We start from the raw sequence: 11,893 nt of genomic DNA, 5'->3' as shown, positions 1-11,893 counted from the left end.
TTGTATATATTATTTCTCTATTAATTGTTAATGATGTGGATTCTATTTATCTTGATATTGACTCCGAACTATTTGTTTTGTTGTCTGTCTCCCCCGTTTAGACTGAGCCTGTCGTTGGGCAGGGATTGTCTCTATCTGTTGCCGAATTGTATACTCCAAGCGCTTAGTACAGTGCTCTACACACAGTAAGTGCTCAATAAATACGATTGAATGAATGAATAGAAATAAATAAATTACAGATATGTTCAGAAGTTTCTGTGGGGCTGGGAGGGTGGTAATGAATAAAGGGAGCAAGTCAGAGAAATGCAAAAGGGAGTGAAAGAGGAAAGGGGGGCTTAGTGAGGGAAGGCCTTTTGGGGATTCTCCCCCAATAGACTTTGAGCTCACTGTGGGCAGGAATGTGTCTATTTGTTGTTTCATTGTACTCTCCCAAGGGCTTAGTTCAGTTTTTTACACATAGTAAGCACCCAGTAAATATGACCGACTGACAATGAATGAGCCTTCCATACGGGTTTTTTTTGGCGGGCAGGGAGAAATTGTCAGATTTGAGGAGGAATCTCAAGCCAGAAGGAGGAGGTGGGCAAGGGCAGCCTTCAAGACATCTCTACTTGGCTGTCCTCCCGTCACCTCAAACTTAACATGTATAACACAGAACTTATCGTCCCACTTAAACCCTGTCCTCCCTGTGACTTTCCCATCACTGCAGACGGAATCCCCACCATTCCTACCTCACAAGCACGTCAAAGGGTTACCCTTTGACCAGCTCCCTGGACTCTCGCTCCTCACACCCCGACCCTCTGACCCCTAAATATCAGAGGAAACAGATGCTCGTCCACACTCAAATCGAAAAAAAGCATTTATTATGGGCTTGTGTCAAAGTATTATGCTAAGCATTGGGGAGGCATATAGAGACGCTCACAGGATCCCTCCTCCAAAGCAGGTTTACAGTGTAAAGGGGCGGGAGGGAAGGCAGACAGACGAGGAAGGAGAGATCCGGAGAAAGGGGGGTAGGAGAGCGGCGGGCTGGGGCCTCTGGGCCGGAACGCTGTGCGGGGGGCTATGTTCCTCCCGCCCTGCCACCCCCTCTGACGCGCAGGTTGAGGTCGATGGTGCAGTGGGGGACGAGGAGATACTCGGCCAGCGAGTGTCCGTCTTGCAGGTTGGCCTCTTGATAGGAGAGCCAGAACTGCTCCTGCCGGACCCCCTCCCGCTGCTGCACCTGCGCCTTCAGCTCCGTCACGTTGTCGCTGGGCCGCACCGTGTAGAGTTTGGAGCGGCCGTTGCTCCTCACGAAGACCTCCATGGGCTCCTCGGCCTTGACCATCAGCAGGACGGTGTCCCCGGGGGCCAGGGCGTAGTCGGAGAGCTGGGTGCCGTCCCTCAGCTCCACGAAGGTCCCGTTCTGGGAGCCCAGCTTCTGCTGGCTGGGAGGGATGCCCGTCCGCAGGGCGATTTCCTTCTTGAAGTCAGAGACCGACATGGACTCTCTGGCCGGCACCGAGTGGGATTCCCCACTCAGCAGCTTCACCATCAGGGTGTGAGTCGGGGCCTGCGGGAGGAGACGGTCAGGAGGGGTCGGTCGGTCGGCCGGAGGGGCGGGACCGGCCAGGCGACCCCCACCCCCCATCCAGCGTGGCTCAGTGGAAAGAGCCCGGGCTTGGGAATCAGAGGTCATGGGTTCTAATCCTGACTCCGCCACTTATCGCTGTGTGACTTTGGGCAAGTCATTTCACTTCCCCTCCAGCGCTTAGAACAGTGCCTTGCACATAGTAAGCACTTAACAAATGCCATCATCATCATCATGAGTGACCTCATCTGCCAAGTGGGGATGAAGACTGTGAGCCCCACGTGGGACAAACCGATTACCTTGCATCCCCCCCAAGTGCTTAGAACAGTGCTTCGCACATAGTAAGCGTTTAACAAATACTATTATTATTATTATCCCCACCCTCCATCCCCTGACTCCAGACCTCCCCACCCCAGCTCGCCACGGCTGCTGGGTCCCCCTCCGCTTTGTGCGAAGCGCTGTGGGAGATACACTAGCACCCGGCCCCTGTCCCTATGGGGATTCAGGGGCTAAGCGGAACGGAGAACTGGTATCTACTTCCCATTTTACAGATGAGGAGACAGATTCAGAGACCTTAAGTGATTTGCCCAGGGTGAAACAATAGGTCAGGGTGGGGGAAAAGAGGGTGAGAACCCAGGTTACCTTGATGGTACTGATGCCTGATTACTTGCTTTGCTTTGCTTTGTTGTCTGTCCCCCCCACCCTTCTAGACGGTGAGCCCGTCGTTGGGCGAGGATTGTCTCTGTTGCCGAATGGTACATTCCAAGCACTTAGTACAGTGCTCTGCACACAGTAAGCGCTCATGAATGTCTCCTGAGTCCCCATCCCGTAGACCACACTGCCCCTCTGGACTGTCAGCCCTTTGTGGGCAGGGAAGGAGTCTACCAATTCTGTTATATATTCCTCCCCCAATCGCTTAATACAGTGCTCTGCACACTGTAAGCGCTAAGAGAAGCAGCGTAGCTTAGTGGCAAGAACCAGGGCTTGGGAGTCAGAGACGTGGTTTCTAATCCCGGCTCTGCCACTAGTCTGCTGTATGACCTTGGGCAAGCCACTTCACTTCTCCGTGCCTCAGTTACCTCATCTGTAAAAATGGGGATGAAGACTGTGGGCCTCGTGTGGGACAACCTGATTACTCTGTATCTACTCCAGTGCTTAGAACAGTGCTTTGCACACAGTAAGCGCTTAACAGATACCATTATTATCATTAATAATAAATCCAATTGATTGATTCTCTGCCTCCCTTCTCCTCTTGGCCCAACCTGATTACTCTGTATCTACTCCAGCGCTTGGAACAGTGCTTCGCACATAGTAAGCGCTTAACAGATACCATTATTATTATTAATAATAAATCCAATTGATCGATTCTCTGCCTCCCTTCTCCCCTGGGCCCAATCCTGAACAATACTACTAATCCTAAGAACCACTTGTCAGCTGTGTGACCTGGGGCAAGTCACTTCTCCAGGCCTCGGTTCCCTCATCCGTAAGATGGGGATGAAGACTGAGAGCCCCGCTTGGGACCAACGGGATGGCCTTCGGTCCCCCGTCCCCCAGTGCTTAGAAGAGTGCTTGGCACATAGTAAGCGCTTAACAAATACCATCATTATTAAGCAGGAGGGTAATTGCGAAGAGCTGGGGAGGGATGGGGGAGCCGGTGGAGGTTGTAGAAGGTCCCAACTCACCATGTCGCCAGCGGGTCCGGTCCTGTCGGGGAGTCCGTCGGGTGCTGTAGGGTCTCCTCCGACGGAATGGGTGAGTGGGCTGCGGCTGCTGCTCTTATAAGCCGGCGGGGGGTCGTGACGTCACGGAGGGCGGTGCCTAGCTCCATCATGACGTCAGGGGGGGCGGCCCTCCAGAGGGAAACCGAATGTGACACTTGCAGAGTTTCGGTTTTCAAACGGCAGCAAAACAGAGAGGGGAAATGGAAAGCCCGCAGCCGGAGTACGTGAAGGCTTCGGGGCATTCCTTCCTTCCTTCTTTCGGTCTTATTGATTGAGCGCTTACTAGGTGCAGAGCACTGGACTAAGCGATGGGAATGGACAAGTCGGCAACAGAGACCGTTTCAATCGTATTGATTGAGCGCTTACTAGGTGCAGAGCACTGGACTAAGCGCTTGGAATGGACAAATCCACAACAGAGAGACCATTTTATTCAATAACATTGATTGAGCGCTTACCAGGTGCAGACCACTGGACTAAGCGCTTGGAATGGACAAATCCACAACAGAGAGAGACCATTTCATTCAATAGCATTGATAGAGCACTTACTAGGTGCAGAGCACTGGACTAAGGGCTTGGAATGGACAAGTCGGCAACAGAGAGAGACCATTTCATTCAATCGTATTTATTGAGCGCTTACTAGGCGCAGAGCACTGGACTAAGTGCTTGGAATATACACTTTGGCAACAGATCCCCGCCCCTCGACGGGCTCACAGTCTAAACGGGGCAGACGGACAGCAGAGCAAAACAGAACAAGACAAAAACAGGACACCATCATCAAGATAAAATCCCTGCCCGATGACAGACTCACAGTCTCGAAGGGGGAGACAGACAGCAAAACCAAACAGAACAAGTGGATTAAAATAAATGGCTCCCAGTTTGCACTTCTTAAAAATCTTTCCTAAAGACTGACACCTGTGGCCGGAGCTGGAGTCAATTTGGGGCAGGGACGAGAGGGGCGCCAAAGTTATGTCGATAAAAGGCAGGTCGTTGGACTGTGAGCCCGTCGATGGGCAGGGATTGTCTCTCTCTGTTGCCGCATTGTACATTCCAAGCACTTAGTACAGTGCTCTGGACATAGTAAGCACTCAATAAATACGATTGAATGAAGAAAAGGCAAATCCTCTATTGCAGCGGCAAACAGCAGCCGCCAAACCCCGCGTTGCCCATTGCTTGCCAACACCACAAATGTGAACCCTGATTTTATTTATTTTGAGGTTGGTAGGCGCTGATTACGTGTCAGGCACTGTTTTAAGGGTCAGTCGGTCAGTCAGTCACCTCCAACGGGGCCACCCTGTTAATGACGGTGATGATTATGGTATTTGTTTAAGCGCTTACTATATGCCAGGTCCTCTACTAAGTGCTGGGGTGGATCCAAGCAAATGGGGCTGGACACAGTCCCTGTCCCAGGTGGGGCTCACGGTCTCAATCCCCATTTTACAGATGAGGGAACTGAGGCCCAGAGAAGTAAAGTGACTCGCCCAAGGTCACACAGCAGCCAAGTAGCGGAGGTGGGATTAGAACGCAGGACCTTCTGTCTCCCAGGCCAGCAGTCTAGCCACGAGGCCGTGCTGCTTCTCGGGAAGGACACTCTCTGGTGGAGTCCCGTCACGTCTCCCTCTGCACTATCGACCTCAACCTGCGCATCGTAGGGGGTTGCAGGGCGGGAGGAACATAGCCCCCCTCACAGTGCTCTGGCCCAACGGCCCCAGCCCGCCGTTCTCCCCGCTGACCGTCCCGGGCCGCACGGCGGGCTGATGGTGACCCCGGCCGGCCCGCACTGGACCAGGGAGCGGCCCCAGCCCCGCCTACCCCCCCCCACTTCTAACTGCCTCTTTGCTCTCCTACCCCCCTTTCTCCAGATCCCTCCTTACCCTTCTGTCTGCCTCCCCTCCCACCCCTTTACACTGTAAACCTTTTATGATAATAATAATAATAATGGCATTTGTTAAGCGCTTACTATGTGCAAAGCACTGTTCTAAACACTAGGGGGGAGGATACAAGGCAATCAGGTTGTCCCACATGAGGCTCACAGTCTTCATCCCCATTGTACAGATGAGGGAACTGAGGCCCAGAGAAGTGAAGTGACTTGCCCAAGGTCACACAGCTGACAAGTGATGGAGCCGGGATTAGAACTGATGACCTCTGACTCCCAAGCCCAGGCTCTTTCCACTGAGCCACGCGGCTCCTCCTTTGGAGGAGGGGCCCTGTGAGCGTCCTTATATGACTCCCTAATGCTTAGCACAGTGTTGTGACACTCACAAATTGTTCAGATTTAACGGATTGAATGATGAACAGCCGTCCACCCTCCCTGCTACTTAGGGAGCTGGTCAGAAGGTCTTCTGGGTGGGGAGGGAGGACAGTGTATGAGAGTCCAGGGAGCTGGACAGAGGGCCTATAGTCAGGCGACTCTCTGGTGTTTCCGTTGGGGTAGGGAAGGTCTATCACAGGGGTTGGGGAAAGGGCGTCTAACTTGTGGGAACCACCAATCCGTGACTGGGTATCTTGGGCAGATGGTGCCTCTGGTCCTTTCATTCATTCAATCGTATTTAATAATAATGATGGTATTTGTTAAGTGCTTACTATGTGCCAAGCCCTGTTCTAAGCCCTGGGGTAGATACAAGGTAATCCGGTTGTCCCAAGTGAGGCTCACAGTCTTAATCCCCATTTTACAGATGAGATAACTGAGGCACAGAGAAGTCACACAGCGACAAGTGGCGGAGCCAGGATTAGAACCCACGTCCTCTGACTCGCAAACCTGGACTCTTCCCACTATGCCACACTGATTCTCTATTGAGCGCTTACTGTGTGCAGAGCACTGTACTAAGCACTTGGAAAGTACAATTCGGCAATAGAGACAATCCCTACCCAACAACTCATTCATTCATTCAATCAATCGTATTTATTGATCGCTTACTGTGTGCAGAGCACTGTACTAAACGCTTGGAATCACAATTTAGCAACAGAGACAATCCCTGCCCAAAAGCAGGCACACAGTCTAGAAGGGGGAGATAGACAACAAAACAAAACATGTAGACAGGCATCACTACCACCAAAATAGATAAATAGAACCATAGATAAATGCACATCGTTAATAAAATAAATATAGCAATAAATATGTACAAATATATACAAGTGCTGTGGGGAGGAAAGGGGGGAAGGGAAAGGGGTAGAGCAGAGGGAGGGAGTCGGGGCAATGGGATGGGGAGGAAGAGCAGAGGAAAAGGGAGGGCTCAGCCTGGGAAGGCCTCCTGGAGGAGGTGAGCTTGACTCTCCGGGTTGGTGGTGTGTGACTGAGTCACAGATGCTAATGCAGAGAAGTAAAAAGAAATTGCTTCTTCCTAGGGGGAGCGTAGCTGGAGACGAAAGGTATTTTCCACTCCCACTGACAAGCTCAACTCAGTCCACAGGCGCAGGGCAGGAATGAGGCCATTTCCAGTTGGCTCCAAGCCAGAGAGGAGGGAAAGTCCAGAAGGGCCGAGGTCCAGGAGGAAAACACACACTCTGCAACGGGGCTGGGATGGGACCTGCCTCCCCAACAGGGGCGGGGAGAGTTGGGTGGGGCAGGAGATCTCTAGGCTGAGGCATCCAGTGAGAATCCCTTGGGTCTATGGAGATGTGATTAAACCGGGAAGGGGAAGTGAAGACACGGTGTAGTGGATAGAGCACAGACCTGGGAGTTTACAGGATCTCCTGCCTGAGCCTATGAGTCGGTGACAGTATTTAAGTGGTTCCTCTGTGCCAGTCACTTGGAAAGTACAGTTGGGCAACAGATAGAAACAGTCCCTTTCCAACAAACGGCTTACATTCTAGAAGCGGGAGACAGAAAACAAAACAAGTAGACAGGCATCTCTACCATCAAAATAGTTAAATAGAACCATAGATAAATGCACATCATTAATAAAATAAGTAGAGCAATAAATATGTACAAATATATACAAGAGTTGTGGGGAGGGGAAGGGGGTAGAGTAGAAGGAGTAGATACAAGGTAATCAGGTTGAACACAGTCCACATCCCACATGAGGCTCACACTCTTAATCCCCATTTTACAGATAAGGTAACTGAGGCCCAGAGAAGGGAAGTGACTTCCCCATGGTCACGCAATAGACGAGTGGTGGAGCTGGATTAGAACCCAGGTCCTTCTCCCAGGACCCTCAGGACCGGTGAGGAGGGAGGCTTTGTCGCTGATTCTCAGGCCCAGGCCAGTGGCAAAGTAAAGCTGGGGTGCCCAGACTCCTGACTCTGGAGCCTCTGGGCCCCTTTCTCCCCGCTTTTGAAGCCATGTGTTCTGGCACTTTCTGCTGGAACAAGCCTGTCTGACCCCCTCTGCAAACAGGCGACCATTTCTTTTGAAGCGCCATCCAGTTGTTTCTGATTCATAGCAACTCCATGGATCTATTTTCTCCAGAACATCCCGTCCTCTGCCATAATCTGCAACCTTTCTCACGGTTCTTCCGTTCTCGTAGTTATGGTCTCTGTCCATCTAACTGCCTCTCTGCCTCTTCCACCTTTTCCCTGGACTTTTCCTAGCATCAGTGAAGTAATTCCGGAGAATTAGTGCTCCTGATGATGTATCCAAAATATTCATTCATTCAGTCGTATTTATTGAGGGCTTACTGGGTGCAGACTGAACTAAGCGCTTGGAAAGAACAGTTTGGCAAAAGATAGAGATGATCCCTACCCAACAAGGGGCTCACAGTCTAGAAGGAGGAGACAGACTATTATGCTCATGTAAGTCTAGTCATTTGGACTTTCGAAGACCTCTTTGCCGTAATTTGTTCCAAAATCCATTTGTTTGTTTTTTTTGGGCAGTCCGTGGTATTAGCAAAAGCCTTCCCCAACACCACATTTCAGAAGAATCGATGCTCTTTCTATCCTGCTTCTTCACTGTCCAGCTTTTGGATCCATACAATGTCACTAAAAACACCGTAGAATCGACAAACAGAAAATCGTCCTACGGTAGTATTTACTGAGCGCCTACTATGGGCAGAGCTCTTGCCCCCATCAACTCATACAAAATTCTCAATTTAAAAATGGCAAGAATCATAAAAATAATGCTGTGAAATGGGACACCTTGAAGTCTGCCAGCTTGAGTCTTTCCTGCAGGTCCGAAGGGACGGCCCCCTTCACTAAGCGCTGTACTAAGTGCTATGGAAATAGCAGGCTCGTATCTCCTCCCGCCTCCAAGACGTCTCTACCTGGATGTCTGCCCGCCATCTAAAACTCAACATGGCCAAAACTGAGCTCCTCATCTTCCCTCCCAAGCCCTGTCCTCTCCCTGACTTCCCTATCACCGTGGACAGTACCACCATCCTTCCCGTCTCTCAGGCCCTCGTCCACAGTGTCATCTTTGACTCGGCTCTCTCATTCACCCCACACATCCGATGCGTTACCGAGACCTGCCTGTCGCACCATTTTCGTTACCCTATTTATTTTGTTAATGAATTGTACATCGCCTTGATTCTATTTAGTTGCCATTGTTTTTACGAGATGTTCTTCCCCTTGACGCTGTTTAGCGCCATTGTTCTTGTCTGTCCGTCTCCCCCGATTAGACTGTAAGCCCGTCAAACGGCAGGGACTGTCTCTATCTGTTGCCGACTTGTTCATCCCAAGCGCTTAGTACAGTGCTCTGCACATAGTAAGCGCTCAATAAATACTATTGAATGAATGAATGAACCTTTGTAATATTGCCAAGATCCGCCCTTTCCTCTCCACCCAAATAGCTATCTTACTGCTACGGGCTCTCGTAGTACCCCGGCTAGATTACTGTGTCAGCCTTCTCCCTGATCTTCCTTCCTCCTCTCTCTCCCCACTCCAGTCTGTTCTTCACTCCGCTGCCTGGTTCATCTTCCTGCAGAAACGCTCTAGGCATGTCACTCCCCTTCTTAAAAACCTCCAGTGGTTGCCTATCAACCTCAGCACAAAACAAAAACTTCTCACTCTAGGCTTCAAGGCTGTCCATCACCTTGCCCCTTCCTACCTCTCCTCCCTCTCTCTTTCCACTGCCCACCCCGCACGCTCAGCTCCTCTGCCACCCACCTCCTCGCGGTCCCCCGTTTTTGCCTATCCCGCCATCGGCCCCTGGGCCACGTCCTCCCACGGTCCCGGAACGCCCTCCCTCCTCACCTCCACCAAACTCATTCTCTTCCCCTCTTCAAAACCCTACTTAAAGCTCACCTCCTCCAAGAGGCCTTCCCAGACTGAGCTCCCCTTTTCCCTCTGCTCCCTCTATCCCCCCTTCACCTCTCCGCAGCTAAACCCTCCTCCCCCCTTTTCCTCTGCTCCTCCCCCCCTCCCGTCCCATCCCCTCAGCACTGTGCTCGTCCGCTCAACTGTATATATCTTCATCACCCTATTTATTTTGTTAATGAGATGTACATCACCTTGATTCTATTGATTTGTTATTGTTTTAATGAGATGTTCTTCCCCTCGATTCTATTTATTGCCATTGTTCTTGTCCGTCCGTCTCCCCCGATTAGACCGTGAGCCCGTCAAAGGGCAGGGACTGTCTCTATCTGTTACCGATTTGTCCATCCCAAGCGCTTAGTACAGTGCTCTGCACATAGTAAGCGCTCAATAAATACTATTGAATGAATGAATGGAAATCAATCAATCAATCCATAGTATTTACTGAATCCTTACACTATCAGGACATTGCTAAAATCCTCCCTTCCCTGTTCATCCAAACCGCTACCATGTTAATCCAATCCCGTACCCTGGCCCGCTTTATCGCGTCAGCCTCCTTGCTGACCTCTCTGCCGCCTGTCTCTCCCCACTTCAGGCCATATGACACTCAGCTGCTCGGATTACTTTTCTACAAAAACGTTCAGGCCGTGTTTCTCCACTCTTCAAGAAACTCCAGGGGTTGCCCATCCACCTCCGCATCAAACGAAAACCTCACCGTCGGCTTCAAAGCAGTCACTCGCCTCGCCCCCTCCTACCTCACCTCGCTGTTCTCCTACAACCAACCAGCCCACACACTTTGTTCTTCTAATTCTAACCTCCTCACTCTGTCTCCATCTCGTTTATCTCACCGCCGACCTCTCGCCCACATCCTACCTCTGGCCTGGAATGCCCTCCCTGCTCATAACCGACAGACGATTACTCTATCCCCCTTCAAAACCTTATTTATCGTTGGCACATCTCCAAGAGGCCTTCCCGTACCCCTTCTTTTCATTTCTCCCCTTCCCTTCTCAACCACCCTGATTTGCTCCCTTCATGTGGGCAGGGAATGTGTCTGTCGTTACACTGTATTCCCTCAAGTGCTAAGTACAATGCTTTGCATGCAAGAAGAGAAGTGGCGTGGCTTAGTGGAAAGAGCACACGGTGGGGAGTCAGTGGTCGTGGGTTCTAATTCTGCCCCCGTCACTGATCTGCTGTGTGACCTTGGGCAAATCACTTAACTTCCCTGTGCCTCAGTGACCTCATCTGTAAAATGGGAATTAAGACCGTGAGCCCCATGTGGGACAACCTGATTACCGTGTATCTACCCCAGTGCTTAGAACAGTGTTTGGCATATAGTAAGCGCTTAAATGCCATTATTATTATTATCATTAAGCATTCAATAAGTACGACTGATGAATGAACTGTCCCCTTCCCATCCCCACAGCACTTATGTCCATATCTGGGATTTATTTATTTATATTAATGTCGGTCTCCCCCTCTAGACTGTAAGCTTGTTGTAGGCAGGGAATGTGTCTGTTTATTGTTGTATCGTACTCTCCCAAGCGCTTAGTACAGTGCTCTGCACATAGTAAGCACTCATTAAATATGATTGAATACAGAGCACTGTACTAAGCGCTTGGGAGAGTCTAACAGAATTAGCAGACACATTTCCTGCCCAAAATGAGCTTAGTCTAGAGGGAAATATACTAATAAAAGACATGATTCCCGCCCACAAGGAGGTTACATTCTAAAAGACGGAAAGTAATTTATAAATGAAACAAGTCGGACACTACCTTCCCCTCTTGTTCTTCAATCAATCAATGGTATTTATTGAGCTCTTAATATATGTAGAACATTGTTCTAAATGCTTGGGAGATTGCAACAGAATTAGCAGACATGTTCCCCTGCCCAGTTTTTACCTTTTGCTGCCTTCGAGAGGATCGTTTGGGTCTTGCTCCTCTGCCAGCTAGCTCAGTTCTTGGCTGGCTGGAACTTACTTACCTTTGGGATCTTGTACATATTATTTATTACCCTGTTTATTTTTTAATGAGGTATATATCTCCATGATTCTATTTATCTTGATGATGATGTTTTGTTCTGTTTTGCTTCGCTGTCTCCCGTTTAGACTGTGAGCCCATTGTTGGGCAGGGATTGTCTCCATCTGTTGCCGAACTGTACATTCCAAGCGCCTAGCACATAGTAAGTGCTCAATAAATACTATTGAATGAATGAATCATTCTGTTGGCACCTCAAATCCCTCCCCTTTCCTACCCAGAGTGGCACCAAAGGAGAGGACACTCTCTGCTGCCATGTGCTTCAGAGGATGCAGAGGAGCTGGTTAATCAAAGGACTAATCGATGGCATTTATTTAGCACTTACTGTGTGCAGAAAACTGTACTAAGCACTTGGGAGATGGAGTGGTAGACAGGTTCCCTGCCCACAA

The 11,893-nt window shown here is 50.2% G+C and overlaps 1 protein-coding gene across 1 annotated transcript; it reads right to left on the bottom strand.

The window, feature by feature from the left end:
* Nucleotides 1–843: 843 nt before the first annotated feature.
* On the bottom strand, nucleotides 844–3,359 carry ISG15 (ISG15 ubiquitin like modifier). The gene is made up of 2 exons (XM_029057799.2): nucleotides 3,250–3,359; nucleotides 844–1,549 (listed from the first exon to the last, which is right to left on the bottom strand). Exons 1-2 carry the CDS (start codon nucleotides 3,250–3,252, stop codon nucleotides 1,058–1,060), a joined length of 495 nt encoding a protein of 164 aa, XP_028913632.1. The 5' UTR covers nucleotides 3,253–3,359; the 3' UTR covers nucleotides 844–1,057.
* Nucleotides 3,360–11,893: the final 8,534 nt, after the last annotated feature.

The sequence above is a fragment of the Ornithorhynchus anatinus genome, chromosome 2 (assembly GCF_004115215.2).
Source record: "Ornithorhynchus anatinus isolate Pmale09 chromosome 2, mOrnAna1.pri.v4, whole genome shotgun sequence".
NCBI lineage: Eukaryota > Metazoa > Chordata > Mammalia > Monotremata > Ornithorhynchidae > Ornithorhynchus > Ornithorhynchus anatinus.
Note: the sequence above shows the minus strand (reverse complement) of the source record. Positions and strands in the feature narration are given on the sequence as shown.